This window comes from Loxodonta africana, chromosome 21 (genome assembly GCF_030014295.1).
Source record: "Loxodonta africana isolate mLoxAfr1 chromosome 21, mLoxAfr1.hap2, whole genome shotgun sequence".
NCBI lineage: Eukaryota > Metazoa > Chordata > Mammalia > Proboscidea > Elephantidae > Loxodonta > Loxodonta africana.
The window spans coordinates 10817410-10835786 of record NC_087362.1 but is presented as its reverse complement, the minus strand read 5'-3'; the positions used below and the strand labels follow the sequence as shown (position 1 = coordinate 10835786).

General features: G+C 36.9%; 1 protein-coding gene across 1 annotated transcript in view; it reads left to right on the top strand.

Moving 5' to 3' along the window:
- The window catches only part of WDR17 (WD repeat domain 17), a 90420-nt gene that overhangs the window by 24272 nt on the left and 47771 nt on the right, over nucleotides 1-18377 (top strand). The window contains exons 5-6 of the mRNA XM_023554996.2: nucleotides 6222-6473; nucleotides 12565-12687. Coding sequence (XP_023410764.2) covers nucleotides 6222-6473; nucleotides 12565-12687 — 375 coding nt within the window. The remainder of the gene's footprint in view (nucleotides 1-6221; nucleotides 6474-12564; nucleotides 12688-18377) is intronic.

Sequence of the window (18377 nt, the reverse complement as noted above, 5' to 3'; positions counted from 1 at the left end):
AACACTATTCAGCATTGTGTTAATTCTAAACAGCGATTTGATGTAAATTTCATTTGTAATGCTTTGTAATACATTCAGCTCAACTGTGTAGATTTGACTTTGAATTAACCCAAATCAGTTATGTATTCCTTGTTTTTACTTTTTAGTCAATTCTTTATTTCTTCTCCTTTACTAAGAAAAAAACCTGAATGGACAGAGACATGACAGCCTTCTTACACTACTCCAAAATATTTTTCCACCTGCTTGTAAAAATATCCCTCTGATCCCAAAGCTCCTTAGCAAAGTCCTTGATCCTGGTATAAAAAGGAACGGTAACCCTTTGAACTTTTTGTTAGTTGTTAATCTGGCTGAATGAAACAGTCTGGGAAATCAGCTTATGTTCTCGTTCAAAATTTAAACAATACAGTAAAGTATAATGAAGAAAATGTAAAATTTCTGGAATAGCTCTTCCCTTGTAAATAAGCATTTTTAACAGTTGGGAAACAAGCCCTTAGCTGTCTAGCATCTCTGCTGATGTATGTTAACTTCCGTTGGGCTAGATCAATGGGTGAAAACACTTTTTCATGACTAGAATCACAACTTTCACAGAACATATTACATTAAACATATCTTAATAGAAGAGTAAGTTGAAAATGAACAGAAAAAATTGCTGAACTTCAAATAAATCTTTCTTCAGAAAAAAAAGATTATGTAAACCTTTGCTAGATTAGCACCATTAAATTTTTAAATAAATTTTAAATAGTATCTATTATTTCTTTTAAAATGTAAAAAGAAACAATCCTTTTCCTCCTCCCCCCGCTCTACCTCTTGATAATCGTGATATTATTAGTTTTATAATAATAAAACAGGGTTTATAACATTTACATTTTTAACCAAATCCTATTGTGCTATAACCTTATTCTTATATTTAAATGATTTTGATATGTACTGTAGGTTTCAGCTTCTACAACCCAAAGTTCTTTATTTTTATTACTATTTAGTCTGGCTACATTTCAGAACAACTCATGGTGGTGGCTTTTCAACACTGTATAGGTCTCTGAGCTCTTTTGTGTTTGAGGGTATCTTACCTTTGCCTTCATACTTGAGGGATACCTTGGCTCTGCGTGGTACTCCGTGGGTTACCCTGCCTTCCCCTCAGGACTTTGGAGGCTGTACTCCTGTCTTTTAGCCTTCAGTGTTACAACGGAGAAGCAGAAGCCCATCCTGATTGTATCCTCTTGCACCTAACGGGCTTCGACATGGCTCTTGTCGCTATTTTTATTTTTTTCTTTCTTTCCTGATTTCTGCCGTTTCACGTTCTTCTTTCATTATCATTTTGACTGTATCAGTTTCCTACTGCTATTGTATCAAATAACCACAATTCTAGAGGACTGAAACAACACAAAGGTGTTTTAAGTTTTGGAGGTCAGAAGTCTAACATGGGTCTCACTGGGCAAAAATGATGGTATTGCAGGGCTGAGTTCCTCCTGAAAGCTCTAGGGGAAAATCTGCTCCCTTGATTCTTCCAGTTTCTAGAGACTGCCCACGTTTGTTGGCTCGTGGCTTTGCATTACGCCAACCTCTTCTTCCATTGTCACGTTGCCATTCATCGTCACATCTCCTTCTCTGGTGCCAAGTCTCTGGCCTTCCTCTTTCCGTTATAAGGACGCTTGTGATTACATCGTGCGCACCTGAACGATCCAGGATGATCTGTCTGTTTTAAGATCCTTAATGTAATCACATCTGCAGAGTCCTGTTTCCCATGTCGTGTAACACATTCACAGGTTCTGGGGATTACGACGTGGGCACATTCTGCAGGGTAGGGGGAGATATTCTGCCCACCACAATGACGCACGCACTGTACTTCCTTTTCGAGTTTCCTTGTTCTTCTGCAGTGTCTTTGTACGTGTCCTCTGTCGTTCCTTCTGGTTTACTGATTTCACATGTGGGTAGTTTCATCTATTTGTTGAAGATTAGTATGGAAGGGATCAGTGACCATTTGTTGCTTCATTTGGATTTGTTGTCTCAAAAACTTCTTCACCAAATCTGTTACGTTCTCTGCATTAGGAGCAGATTCTGGTTATAATGGATAATTCAGGATCTCAGTTAAGCAACTTAATTCACAGACTGTCTCTGTTTTGATCTGGTGAGTACCACCCTTCCTCCCTCCTGCAATTCATCTCTTCTGATAGTCTTCCTTGGTAGCTGGGAGGTAATTTATGTCCAATAAAGAAGATTGTAAAAAATCTTCACAACCGTTAAGCAACATCATGATAAACGGAGAAAGGGTTGAAGTCAAGAATTTCATTTCACGTGGATCCACAATAAACGCCTATGGAAGCAGCAGTCAGGAAATCAAATGACACATTGTACTGGGCAAATCTGCTGCAAAGAACCTCTTTAAAGTGTTGAAAAGCGAAGATGTCACTTTGAGGACTAAGGTGCACCTGACCCAAGCCGTGATATTTTCAGCTGCCTCACATGCACGTGAAAGCTGGACATTGAATAAGGAAGACTGAAAAAGAACCGATGCCTTCGAATTATGGTGCTGGTGAAGAATATTGAATATACCATGGACTGCCAGAAGAATGACCAAATCTGTCTTGGAAGAAGTACAGGCAGAATGCTCCTTGGAAACAAGGATGGTGAGACTTAGTCTCACGTACTTTGGACTTGTTATCAGGAGGGACCAGTACCAGGAGAAGGACATCAGGCTTGGTAAAGTAAAGGATCAGCTAAAAAAGAGGAAGTCCCTTGACAAGATGGATTGACACAGTGGCTGCAGCAATGGGCTCAAGTGTAACAACGATTGTGAGGATGGCGCAGAACCAGGCAGTGATTCGTTCTGTAGTACACAGGGTTGCTGTGAGTTGGAACCAACTTGGCGGCACCTAGCAACAACAAACAACAAAGAAGATGATGTACTGTACGGTTCCTCTTTGGCACCTCTGGAATGTGTAGCCAGATCTCCTTATGTACATTCCCCACTTCACCTGGCTGGCCTACACCTGTGGATTTTATCAGGAATGTGACACTTTCTTTTTGAGAAATTTGTGTGCTGCCTGAGATCTGAAGAGGGTATGGAGACCCTGCTCTTATTTGGGTTCAAATTTCATTCTAGATGTTTTTCATATCTTGTGATTGTTATTGTGTACTTTTTCATCCACTATGGCTTTCTCTCTTTTTTGTTTTATTATTAGTATTAAACATCCTGCAAGGTTTTAATATAGAAAACATGAGGTATTGTATTCCTGTTTTAGCATAGAAAGGATAGGGAAGAACCAAAGCCTCCTCCGCTTTTCTCTGTCCTAGGTTTACATCAGGATAGAAAGTACAGTATTCCAACAATCTCAGCTATGTGACTTTGGGAAGAGGCCACTGTTTTCCAATAACTCAGTCTTCCGGGTGTTAATTTATGGACCTATAAACAAATCATCCAGTGTTGTTTTTCTGGATATACCGGATCTCCTTGACTTCATTTATTCTGCAGAATTTATTTAGCAATTAATATGTACAAATAAAAGGCACAGTCCTAGATATTTTCCTCTTACGTATAATGAGCTCACGGATCATGAAGGAGACACTACAATTTTAACTCTGACATTGCATTCTGAGTTGCCACTTTGAAACAGTGAGACTGATAGCGTTAATACAGTGTTAATTAAGTATTGTTAGGCTTCTTAATTTTCATGAGGAGTTCTGAATCTTACCTTCTTAATGACTTCTTGGCTCCACAGATGGCCTGTTCTGCCTTAGCAACGTAGAGTTTCTGCCTTCCAGGTTCTCGCAGGAGACTATGACCTCACACTCCAGGTAGACCAGGGTTTGTATCAAAAGCTTTCTTAGAAGAGGGAGAAAAAAAAATTGAGTTAATAATGCAGTTTATCCATCATTTTATGCAGTTTCTGCATCATTTTAAATCCGTGATTTTTAAACTGTTTTGTATGTTTGTATATTTATACGTGAGGCAGGAGGACTTAGCTGGTGACCCACCTGGGCCCTAAGTCTTCTGTTCCCGTGAACCTGAAAAGCACCATTTTCTGCTATGTTATGTGTAGGACTTTCATGTAAAACTTCTTATTTGAACAGAGAATTCTAAGGCAGAAAAGCTGGAAACCTAAAGCTTTAGCTATTTCATGTGGTATGCTTAGACCGAGCCAGACCAGGAGAGAAGTTTGTTTTTGTCCTTCGTAATGGAACAGTCATATTAGAATTGACCTTCGTATTATCTCATGTGTATGCATTAATTAAATTTGCGTTGTTTAATTTTAGGAATGTTGTCGATGACATTGTCCATGTGTAACACTGTGTCCCCCTTTTGAAAACTCACAGGAGACATTTCTTTCTAAATTCTAGGAAAAGTTGTCCCCTAGGTCACATTTTTTATTTGATTATTTTGTTTTGTTTTTATCCTATGGGCTCTATGAATTGTGTAACCCTTCCTGTTTTCTTTCCTCTTTGCTTTGGCTACTTATCTGAAAATCAGAATTTTTTCTCAGCTTTAACAACTATACAGACTATACATTATTTTAATTTTGAACCCCAATTCCCTTGCCCCAGTTTTTTTTTTTAATATAGACATTGTGAGCCTCATCTTTTTATTAGCTTGTTCATATCATGTTTCTGTCCTTATCTGACGATATGAATTGCCTGAATTTGTATAATAAAATGAGACATAAATAATAAGAAGAAATAAATAACGACAAATTAGGAAATGTTGTCACCTATTGTTTATTGCATTGTTCTAATGACTGGCTATAAAATTTTATAGATTCATTTTTCTGTATTTTATAATTAAAAAAAAATCAGTACCAAGGTGAAAAGAAAGCAATAAATGTAATTCATTATAATTTTGAGTGTAAGCCTGGGGCTTTGAAATAACAATTAAGATTTCTTGCAGTATTAATGTTGCAGAATTTCCCATGTTTTGTATGGCTGTTCTGATATTTTTTTACAAGCTGAAATATTTTTAATCAATGCTAACTGGCACATACAAATACCTGAAATAAGAAACAGTACAGTTTTGGTTAATAAGTCATTTTTTAACTCTCTCTCTGCCTCTTAGTGATCAACTCGAAGAAATTAGTCACCGTCGGTGTATCAAATAGCAGTTTAGTAGATGCTTATTTTGGAAAAGGAAAAGCAAACAAACTTTTCTTGGAAGTTATATATCAAAATATGGTAAAACTAAATAAAAGAAACCTCACATCAATCTTCTAGGATTATGTGTGGAAACATTCTAAAATAAAATATCTCTTATTTAAGACTCACCTTGTGTTGAAGAATAATATGACAAATTGTATCCAAACAAGAAACCACAAGGTTTTCATTTTGCTTAACAAAGGCCTTAATTATCCAAGGAAATCTTTTTCCCCTACTTTTATAATTGAAACAGCAAATTGCCTGTGTTCAAAGCCTAGACTTGTGGTCTTGCGCAAGACATTTAGCATCTCTGTCTCAGTTTCATTATTTTTATAGTGGGGGTTAGAACAGTACTACAGTACCACATGGGTACATCCCGGGAAAGCATTTTCCATGGTGCCAGCTGTGTACACGATTTAGGGGAAACAAGAGGAATGTTTGATGATCTTTTACTTTGTTTAATTCCATTTATTTTATCCCCCTATTTTTCTGGCTGCCTTGTACCAGTAATCAGGTTTGAATTATGATCATAAATGATATGAGAAGATAATAACAGTTAATACATAAACTATAATATGCCACACACTGTTTTAAGCACTTTACATCAGCTAACTCATAATTTAAAAAAAAAAAAAACTCTTTAAGTACTGTTATAACCTCAATTATCAAAATAAAGAAATTGAAACACAGAGTGGCTAAGTATCTTGTCCAAGACCACAAAGCTAGTAATGGTAGAACTAGGTTTTGAACCCAGGCAGTATGCTATTTCAATTTTAGGAAGTTTGTAGTTGTTCACAAGATCAAATGTATTATTTATTCCTTACCTGTGTCATCTTCTAACAGCTCTTTAGTAATAAATAGGAAAAACCTCCAAGATGCTAGAGATTGCCAAAGCAAAGCAGTTCAGACTGACTTTCATCCTTGGGACAAACCCTGATTCCACTGAATTCACATGTCAATTATGTTTCCTGCACAGAAATTCCAGATTCAGACCCTGAGTGCTCTCAGAGATCAGTGGTGTGTAGAGGAGAGCGGTAATATGATCTAAATTGTTGTTTTTTCTAATCTTGTTTGAAACAGTTTCCTTCATATTTCACTAGGTAGTAAAAATCAGAAACATGTTCTGAGACCTGAATCTCTTGAAGGCACAGATGAAGAGGATCCAGTTACAGCCCTGGAATGGGACCCACTGTCTACCGATTACCTTCTTGTAGCTAACTTGCATTATGGAATCCGCCTAGTTGATTCTGAATCACTTTATTGCATTACAACATTCACATTTCCCAGTGCAGCAGCTTCTGTCCAATGTTTGGCCTGGGTTCCCAGTGCTCCTGGGATGTTTGTAACTGGAGGTAAGCTTCCTCTCATTCCCCAGGACTTTAAATATGTGTGTATTATTTAATTGAATCTGAGAAATTAGACCCTTTTACTAATTTTATGCAAAACTTAATATACAAATAATATTTATGATAGTAAATTCTGTGTTTACTTTTATCTGTACTGTGTATCGTTAACCTAGTGACAAGTAAAAATGAAGTTAAGGCCTGTTATTCCAGGTTTCTGGAAACACATTGGAATACATCCTATATAGGTACACGTGTAAGGGTGTGTGTGTGCGTGTATGTACAGAAGACAAAGTTCAATGTCAGGCATGACAGGATGACAGTGAAGGTAGTGACCAGAAGAAAAGGTTAACTGGATGACAGATGTATTAACTTCACTAGCACTTTTGACCGTCAGTGACCAGATGTGCTTAATTAGACCCATGCTGAAAATGAAAGTAGGCTTTGTCAGCATAGATGGAAAGACTGTTTTCCTAATCATGGTTTCCTAATCATGAGAGAAGTAGCAAATTTAAGACATGTTGGGGGATGGGAAGATGGGAGATTAGGAATCATATTTTGAAATTAAGTGATCATTAAACATTGACCGTTCACTTAGGTTCAGAGATAAAGGCCTCTGAAGAGACAGAGCACTTTAGGGTGCTGTGTAAATACTTCCTTTATTTGCTTAGCATAAAACAATAGACAAATTCCCTTTATCCCCTCAACTTTTTTACAAAGTTCCTTACCTCTTTAGCACTTACATTACACGGCAGTAGATGGGCTGTTAATGTATACATTTGCCTTCAGGTTCACAGGATATCATCATCAATGATTGTTGACAATTCTGACTCATGGCGGCCCCAGGCTGCAGAGTAGAGCCACTTCAAAGGGTTTTCAAGGCTGTGACCTTTTGGAAGTAGATTGGAAACCTGTCTTTCGAGGTGCCTCTGGGTGGGTTTGAACCACCAACCTTTTGGCCAGCACTTAACCATTTACACCACTCAGGGACTTCTTATCATTAATGATAGGTCTGAAACTTTTAAAATATTTTAAATTATTTTTTTATTGAGATATAATTCACATGCCATAAAATACACCCTTTTAAAGTATGCATTCAGCAGACTTCAGTATATTCACCAAGCTGTATAGCCATCACCACTATCTGATTCCCAAACATTTCATGAGTGATGTAACTAAACCCCTCGTCCCCAAAAAACCTTATCCGTAGCAGTCACACCCCATTTCCCTCCTTCCCACAGACCCTGGAAACCTCTAATATGCCTTCTGTCTATGAATTTGCCTTTCTGGACACTTAATAAGAATTATATAATATGTGGCCTTTTGTTTCTGGTTTCTTTCACTTGGCATGATATCTTTAAGGTTCACCTGTGTTACAACGTGTATTAATACCTAGTACCTTTATGGTTGAGTAATAGTCCATCATATAGACATACCACATTTGTGTATCCATTCATTCATTGGTGAACGTTTGGATCGTTTATACTTTCTGGCTATTATGAATAATACCACTATGAATACTGGTGTGTTTGTGTGGATATATATTCTGAGTTTCCTTGCGTATATTACTAGAAATGAAATTGTTGGGTCATATGGTAGGTAACTGGTTGCCATAAGTTGGGATCTACTTGATGCCAGCTGGTTTTTGGTTTTTATGGTCACTGTATGTTTAACTTTTCAAGAAACTGCCAGGCTATTTTCAAAAGCAGCTGCATCGTTTCACATTCCCACTGACAGTGTTGGAGGATTTCACTTTCTCCCCATCTTCACCAATACATCTTATTGTCTGTCTTTTTGACCGTAGCTGTCCCAGTGGTTGCCAAATGGTGTCTCATTGTAGTTTTGGTTTGCGTTTCCCTAATGAGTAATGATGCTGAAGATCCTTTGACATGCTCATAGTCTGGACGTTGTCTTTTGGAGAAGTGTCTGCTCCAATTCATTTTTTAACTGGGCTATTTGCTTTTCTATTTTTAGTTTTAAGAGTTCTAGTATATTCTGCATAGTAAACTCTTATCAGATATGTGATTTGCAAAATATTTTTTCTCAATCACTCATTTTGTGGGTTGTCTTTTCCCTTTTTTAATAGTGTCCTTTGAAGCAAAAAGTTTTTATTTGCCTCTTTTCTTTCTTTTTTTACATGTACTTTTGGTATCGTATCTGAGAAATCATTGCCTGATTGAAATCAGAAAATATTTATACCTATATTTTTTCCTAAGAGTTTTATGGTTTTAGCTTTTACATTTAGGTCTGTCTTCGGCTGGTTCTCTAGAGAAGCAAAACCAGTACAGCATATGAATATATAGAGAGAGATTTATATTCAGGAAATGGCTCACAGGGTTGTAGAGACTGGAATGTCCCAAGTCCATGGGTCAGGCTGGAAGCTTCTTCTGATTCATGTAGCTGCAGGGGCTGGAGAACCCAGTATTAGCAAGTCAGACAGCAGGGCTCTGGCTCACAGGCTGAGAAAACTGAGGAATCCCAAGATCAGCAGGCAAGACGGCAGGTAAGCTGCTATTTCAGGTCCCAAGAACTGGATGTCAGATGAGCAAGAGCCAGCTGCAGGATCCAGAGCAAGCAAAAGCCCACGCGACTTGCCAGAAGTCCACCTGTATTGGATGCAGGGCACATCCCCGAGAAAACTCCATTTCAACTGATTGGCTACTCATGGCAGATCCCATAATGGAGGTGATCACATTGTATCAGATCTCCTTGTGGAAGTGATCACATCATCATATGACTGCCAAACTACATCATAACTGCCAAACCACTGGGAATCATGGCCCAGCCAAGTTGACACACAGCGTTAAAGGTGACAGGTCTTTGATCCATTTTGAGTTATTAATTTGTATATGTTGTGAGGTAGAGATTGAATGTCATACTTTTGCATATCGATATCCAGTTGTACCAACACCGATGACTATTCTTTCCCCATTGAGTTTTCTTGGCATAGGTCTAGAATTTTACCATAAAGTCATTCCTCTTCTGCTGTTACATCCTGATATGTTCTCTTGTTTTTCACTTATTAATGTGAATTAGAATATTTATCATGATTTAATGTAATACACTGGTAGCCTTTTCAGAGTTTATGTTACTGTTTTAGTTGCTTTCAGATTAAAGCTAACAAATCTTACTTTACAGCTACCTCATTCACCTATATGACTGCTGTTAAACTGATACAGAACATAATTTCTTCTTTGGCAAAGCCTGAGTCTCAGGCCTTGGTTGGGTCATTATGATCCAAATGGGTAATTTAAACCCTCAATACCGAGCTCAATATTTAATAATACTACTATTTAATAATAAATCATAATTTTTAAGTAAGTTTTTGTGTAATAAATCTTCACATAATATTTTTGCTTTTTGAGGAGTGGTTGTAATAGTAATGAAGAGAATTTTCTTCAGAAATGTGGCTTCATTGTTAGAGTAAAGGCTTTAACATCAAACTAGTTGGGTTTTAATGCTGCTCCCCCACTAGTAGCGGTACATCTAGGGTGAGTCACTTAACGTTTAAAGTAAAGATAATATGGTTGTTGTAAATGAAATAATTTGTGTAAAATCTTATAAATTCTGATCCATATTTAGAGCTTACTACATGTCACCTATTATTATAAATATTGTTGATAAACTATTATATTCCATTATCATAGTTTATTATAATTTTTAAGCCTGAATCATGCCAAGTTTTTGGACACAGAAGAATATAAGAAAATTCTAATGAAGAGAACGATGTAACTCAGCACTTATAACCAGACTTTGAGAGATGAATGGAAAATGAAGATTGGGAATAGCTGATTATCAGTCAACTGGCCTTAGTTATCATATGCTCTACTTCTTGGAGTATGACATCATTAAATTATAGCTGTTTTCTTGTTACCCACTTTTATGGGGAACACCTCATATTCCTTTTTTCTGCCAAAAGTGAAAGTTTGTGGATCTCCTTTCTTCTTAAAGGGAGTATTGTTCGTTTAGAGCCATAGTGGCCTGGTGGTTAAGTGCTCAACTGCTGAATAAAAGGTCAGCGGTTTGAACGAACACACCAGCCACTGCGTGGGAGAAAAATATGACAGTCTGCTTCTGTAAACATTTATGGCCTTGGAAACCCTATGGGGCAGTTCTGTTCTGTTCTACAGGGTCACTATGAGTTGAAATTGACTCGACAGCAGTGGGTTTGGTTTTGGTTATTTTTTGGAATTCAGATCATGTGGTTACCATGCAACCTTAGTTCTCTGACTGAAGAAAATTATGATTTCTTTTTAGATTATCTTCCTTTTTTCATTGTTAGGATGGGAGTAATATTCTCTTGGCAGCCTTCTGTATCCTAAGCAGAAGTAACTATCAAGGACATTTTTAAATAAAAGGTGTTTTTTTTTTTTCTTTATTATAAATGTAAAAAAATAAAATTACAAACAGTATAGAAGAGGCTAGGTAAAAATGAGACACTTCTCATTGTTATTGTCAGGTGCCGTTGAGTCAGTTTCAACTCATAGGGGCCCAGTGTACAACAGAACAAAACACCTACTGGTCCTGCACCATCCTCAAAATTGTTGCCTGTTGTTGCAGCCACTGTGTCAATCCATCTTCCCAAGGGTCTTCCTCTCTTTTGCTGACCCTCTACCAAGCATGATGTCCTTCTCCAGGGTCTGGTCTCCCCTGATAACATGTCCAAAGTACGTGAGAGGAAGCTTTGCCATCTTCGCTTCCAAGAAGCACTCTGGCTGCACTCCTTCCAAGACAGACTTGTCCCTTCTGTCAGTCCATGGTATAGTCAGTGTTCTTCTCCAGCGCCACAGTTCAAAGGCATCAATTCTTCGTTGGTCTTCCTTATTCTTTGTCGAGCTTTTGCATTTGTATGAGACAGTTAGTTGCGAATGCAGTGGCTTGGGTAGGTGCATCTTAGTCCTCAAAGTGACATCTTTGCTTTTTAACACTTTAAAGAGGCCTTTTACGGCAGATTTGCCCAATGCAATGCATTGTTTGATTTCTTGACTGCCGCTTCCATGGGGATTGATTGTGGATCCAAGTAAAATGAAATCCTTCACCACTTCAATCTTTTCTCCATTTATCATGATATTGCTTACTGGTCCAGTTGTGAGGATTTTTGTTTTATTTATGTTGAGGTATAATCCATACTGTCTTTGATCTTGTTCAGTAAGTGCTTCAGATCCTCACTTTCAGCAAGCAAAGCTGTGTCATCTGCATATTGCAGATTGTTAATGAGTCTTCCTCCAATCCTGATGCCATGTTCTTCTTCATGTAGTCCAGCTTCTCATATTACTTGCTCAGCATACAGATTGAATAAACATGGTGAAAGATACAACCCTGATGCACACCTTTCCTGGTTTTAAGCCATGTAATATCCCCTTGTTCTGTTTGAATGACTGCCTCTTGGCCTACATACAGGTTCATCATGAGCACAATTAAGTGTTCTGGAATTTCCATTCTTCACAGTATTATCCATAAGTTGTTATGATCCACACAGTTGAACGCCTTCTTAAAGACAAAACTAAGTCCAGGTCAAAATCAGCAAAAATTGTGTAGACAAACTTGTGACAAATGAATTCATCTGCCCTCACTTTCTCTTCAGCAGAGATCCAAAGGTGTTTGAAAGAGTACATTTAATGGAATAAAAAGAAAAAAAATACTGAGACAGTCTCTGATTGGAAGTGTTCTGTTCATGTGGGGCTTTTGGAAGTGGTGGCAGAAGCGGTTTTTTAATTGGTGTTCATGTATATTTAGCAGTCCTTGTTTGGCTGCAGTGAATAAGCAAGAAGTTTAAGAACCTTTTAAAGAAGGAGGATTATTTAGTGTTAAGGGTAGAGAGTATTCTGTGGGCCAGCCATTTCCTAGAACAAGTAGGGGTCAGTGGGGAACTTTTTTGTTCCCCAGTTATCATAATGCTCTTTATGGGGAGAAGCTGCCCATAAAACATACCTAAAATGTAACCGTTGAATAACATTTCAACTGTTCCTTTGACTGTACACATTATTGTTAGAAGGATGTGAATAAGTTGTCCTAAAAATCTTACAAGTTCAAATTTTTGTTATTTTATGTCTCAGCAATGTCGTTATTTAACAGAATGCCTTCTTCCTGATCGCCTTAGATTCTCAGGTGGGTGTTCTGCGCATCTGGAATGTTTCAAAAACAACACCTATTGATAACTTTAAATTGAAGAAAACGGGATTTCACTGCTTACATGTACTTAATTCTCCTCCAAGGAAGAAATGTAAGTAAAAACATCACATTTTTAATATTTTAAAATATTGTATTTGCCGTCGAATAAAATGACTGATACAGTGCCACAAATATATGAAATAACATATGCTACTGAAGAGTAAATTTTTAAAAAATAACGTTTGGGAATATATGTGCTAAAGGAATAATCAAAGCCCTACAATATCTAATATTACTAAAATGAAATATTTAGAGCTAACCTACATTTTAAAAGATGCAGTTAAGTGAGAGTACTTGGGTAATCTTGAGTCATCTCCATGGGAAAAATAAATGATATTCATGTAAATAAATTAAAAATATGAAGAAGTTTGGAGTTAAAGTGTATTGTTCTGAACTAGGAGACTTTATGTTTTAAAACCTGGCTCTTTTACAAGTTGTATGGTTTATAACAAAGTTCAAATAATCTTAATATTCAAAATATAGGATCTAGAAGGACAGTTGCAACTGGATTAATAGTTAATTATATGTATTTTCTGTATGTTCTTCATTTATTTTTTTTGTGTGTGTGTGCGTTTTTAGTTATCATTCATTGCTTCTGTAATGAAGAAAAAAATAGACTTAAGCCATAAAATTAAAAAAATCTGGAACTTTGGGTGAGGTTTAGAATTCGAAATTCTTCTAAATGCATGGAAAAAAAAAAATCTAATTCCTAAGTCAATCATGAGTACTCTGAATGCTAGTAGTGTTCCCATTTTTGTGTGGATCATGAACAATGAGGCAGTAAATCTAGTAATTCAGATATCTAGAGTAATTGATTACTCCTTACTCACTACTCTCTACCTTTATAACATATTAAATAATTAGCAATGACTCTTCAAAGTAATGCTATTTTGGCAAGCAACTTTAATGTCTAATATTGCAGGCAATGGGAAGTAGCAGAAAATCTCTATATTTGAACCTCCACCCATTCTACAAATTTAAACTTTTCTGTGGAGTCCTAATATTTCTAGATATTGGAAGCTGGAGTGTCTAGAAATATTAGAACTAGAGAAGTAATATTCTGGAGACTGGTATATTGTTTATGTATCCTGAATTTTTAGTTGTTTGTTTTTTAATGGTTATGAACTTCTATATCATGAGATAATTGAAAGACCATGGATTGCTTTCATTCATTTTTTTTTTTTTTCTCATATTTCAAAAGCAGCCTGGGACCATTAGAGAAAAATCAGAAAATAAAAAAAGCATATAACAAACTGGTCACTATGAGTTGGAATTGACTCGACAGCACTGGGTTCTGGGTTTTATAACAAACCACTTCTGAGTAATTCTTTCAGGTCCCCTATTGTTAGACATCTAATTTTTTCCCCCTCAATTATTTAATATAACAAAAATGTGGAATAGGAACAACTGGTTGAAAATGAATAATTTAAAATATAGACATACCAGATCTAAAAAAATGAGTTATAGCTAGTTAGAGATGTACATGATGAACGTAATGCCATTGCTCTTCAATTTGGCATTTCCAGCATAGTAAACCATAGAAGTGTTGCATTCATCAACAACAAAAAAAATTTCAAGATCTAAGTACAGAGCTGTCAGGGATAGGGTAATATTCATATGCCCACAAGAAAGGCTAGTTAATTTTACTATTATTCAAATCTATTCACCAACCACTAATACCAAAAAATCAAAACCAAACTTGTTGCCATCAAGTCGATTCCAACACTTAGTGACCTTGTGAGGACAGAGTAGAACTGCCTCACAGAGTTTCCAAGGAGCGCCTGGAGGATTCAAACTGCCATCCATTTGGTTAGCAGCTGTACGTCTTAAGGACTACACCACCAGGGTTTCCACTAATGCCAAAAATGAGGAAATTGAAGAATTTTACCAACATCTGGAGTCTGAAATTGATCAAAACGTATAATAAAGATGCAGTGGTAATTACTGGTGATTGCAGTGGGGCAGTTGGAAACAAATAAGGCTCAGTGGTTGTAAAATATAGTCTTGGTAATAGAAATGACACCAGAGATCATGGTAGAAATTTACAAAACCCATGACGTCATTGCAGATAACTTTTTTTGACAACATAAACGACAACTATACACATGGACCTAACTAGATGGAAAACACGAGAATCAAATAGACTTCTTCTGTGGAAAAAGATAATGGAAAAGCTCAATATCATCAGTCAGAACAAGGCTGAGGGCTGAATTCGAAACAGACCATCAATTGCAGATATGCAAATGTAAGCTGAAGCTGAAGAAAATTAAAACAAGTCCACAAGAACCAAAGTACTACCTTGAATATATCCCACCTTAATTTAGAGATCATCTCAAGAATAGATTTGACATCTTGAACACAAATGACCGAAGACCAGACGAGCTGTGGGATAACATCAAGGACATCATACATGAGGAAAGCAAAAGGTCATTAAAAAGACAGGAAAGAAAGAAAAGACCAAAATGGATGTCAAAAGAGACTCTGGAACTTGCTATTGAACATAGAGTAACTAAAGCGAATGGAGGAAATGATGAATTAAAAGAGTTAAACAGAAGATTTCAAAGAGTGGATCAAGATGACAAAGTAAAGCATTGTAATGAAATGTGCAAAGACCTGGAGATAGAGAACCAAAATGAAAGAACATACTTGGCATTTCTGAAACTGAAAAAACTGAAGAAAAATTCAAGCCTTGAGTTGCAATTTTGAAGGATTCCGTGTACAAAATATTGAACAACCCAGGGAGCATAGAAGAAGAGGAAAGGACTATACAGAGTTACCGTACCAAAAAGAATTGGTTGGCGTTCACCCATTTCAGAAGTTAAGATATCAAGGGCTGATAGTATTGAAGGAAGAAGCCCAGGCTGCACTGAAGGCATTGGCTAAGAACAAAGCTCCAGGAATTGACAGAATACTAATTGAGATGTTTCAGCAATCAGATGAAGTGCTAGAAGCGCTCACTTGTCTATGCCAACAAATTTGGAAGTCAGTTACCTGGCTAACCAACTGGAAGAGATCCATATTTGTGCCCATACCAAAGAAAGATGATCCAACAGAATGGGGAAATTATCGAACAGTATAATTTAATATCACATGCAAATTAAATTTTGTTGGAGATAATTCAAAAGCAGTTGTAGCAGTACATTGACAGGGAACTGGCAGAAATTAGAGCCAGATTCAGAAGAGGATGGAAACCCTGGTGGCATAGTGGTTAAGTGTTACAGCTGCTAACCAAAGGTCAGCAGTTTGAATCCGCCAGGCGCTCCTTGGAAATTCTATGGGACAGTTCTACTCTGTCCTATAGGGTCGCTGTAAGTCAGAATTGACTTGATGGCACTGGGTTGTTTTTTTTTTTTTTCAGAAGAGGATGTGGAATGAGGGATATCATTGCTAATGACAGATGGATCTTGGCTGAAAGAAGAGAATACCACAAAGATGTTTACCTGTGTTTTATTGATTATACGAAGGCATTCAGCTGTGTGGATCATAACAAATTATGGATAACATTACCAGGAATGGAGCTCCAGAACACTTAATGGTGCTCATGCAGAACCTGTTCATAGACTAAGAGGTAGTCATCCCAACAGAACAAGGGGATACTTTGTGGTTTAAAATCAGGAAAGGTGTGCGTCCGGGCTGTATCCTTTCACCATATCTATTCAATCTGTATGGACTACATAAAGAAGAACATGGCATAAAGATTAGTTGAATACTCTTTAACAACCTGTGATATGCAGATGACACAACCTTGCTTGCCAATGTAAATACCAAACAAGTGAAGGAGACTTGAAGCATTTACTGATGAAGATCAAAGAATACAGCGTTCAATATGGATTACATCTCAACATAAAGAAAACAAAAATCCTTGCAACTGGACCAGTAAACATCATCATAAACAGAGAAAATATTGAAGTTGTCAAGGGTTTCATTTTGCTTGGATCTGTTATCAACACCCACAGAAGGAGCAGCCAAGAAATCCAACATTGTATTGCATTGGGAGAATTTGCTGCAAAAGACTTCTTCAAAGGGTTGAAAAGCAAAGACGTCACTTTGAGGACTAAGGTGTGCCTGACCCAAGCCATGGCATTTTCAATCGCCTGATATGCTTGGGAAAGTTGAATAGTGAATAAGGAAGATGGAAGAACCGATGCCTCTGAATTATGGTGTTGGTGAAGAATATTGACTCTACCACGGACTGCCAGAAGAAGAAACAAGTCTGGAAGAAGTATAGCCAGAGTGCTCCTTGGAAGGGAGGATGGCGAGACTTTGTCTCATGTAGTTTGGACATGTTATCAGCACGGACCAATCCCTGGAGAAGGACATCATGCTTGGTAAGGTAGAAGGTCAGTGAAAAAGGGGAAGACCCTGGAGGAGATGGATTGACACAGTGGCTGCAACAGTGGGCTCAAGCATAGCAACAATTGTGAGGATAGCCCAGCACCAGGCATTGTTTCGCTCTGTATCACATAGGGTCGCTATGAGTCAGAACCAACTCAACAGCACCTAACAGCAACAACAGATATTTATGTAGAGTGTCAGAACCATCCATAATGTCACTGTGGTAAAACATAAGAAAAATAGGTCACAGAATATATGAGTTTTTAACCAAATTGTCAGCAAATTGCATTGAACTAAATTGTTTACAACCATGTTGAATCTTCTGTTAGTAGTGGTTCATTCTAGTTTGGACTGTCTTGTGTTCTCATGTACTGAGAAATGAATGTCATCCTTAATGAACACAATAAAAAAGACTTTTTTATTTGAATCCAAAAAGAAAATACTGGAGAATATTTATCCATATTCAAAATTTAATTAATAACAAATTGGTCTGATAATTTACACTGTTATTGTTTTGGATTATGTTTACAAGAGAATATTCTTGGAAAATGTAGTTATTAAAGTAACAGAATATAGAAAAAGGAATATACAGAAAATAATTAAGCAAGGGGACTTTTATGTAATTGAAATAGGAGAAATGAGAGTTTGTGAGCAGTAAAAAACAAACTGAGAAACAGGAAAGAAAAACTCAGGTCCAAATATATGTCAGACAGTAAGTGTTAATTTGTATGCCAAATTAAAGTGAATTATAAATAATCTGAAGAATTATTTTCCTTGGCTTGGAAATTAATGGAAGAGTTATTTGCTTTAAAATAGAGAAAAAATCATATGCGTTTGTGTCTGTAGAAGGGAAGGAGTATAAACTATGATTTCAGTATTTGGGAAGAAGATTAAAATTTAGAAATGTTCATGCTATGGTTTAATTTTCAGGGAAATCAGCAACCAGATGTCCACAATAGGTTGTAATTTCTTACGTGCTAATTTTAATCCATTTCATTTCATCTGCACTTCTGTATATCTCTTCAAAATAATGTTTTTTAATTTAATTTTGTGCTTAAATTTCCACATTTTTTGGTGATGTTGTGCAAGTACCCTGTGGCAGAAAAATGTGATCATTGCTTAAGGGTTTACTGGTACAGATTCTGAATAAGGGAGAACAATGGAGCCTCTCTATGAATTAAGCTCTGTTGCCTTCATTCCAGGATAGGGGAAGCTACTGATGTAAATACCAAACAAGAAAAACAAACCCACTGCCTTGGAGTCAGTTTTGCCTCATGGCCTTCCTGTGTGTGACAGAGGAGAACTGTTCCATAGGGTTTTTCTTGGCTGTAATATTTATGGAGGGAGATCACCAACCCCTTCCTCCACCGTGCTGGTGGGTGGCTTTGAACCACAGCCTTCACCTTA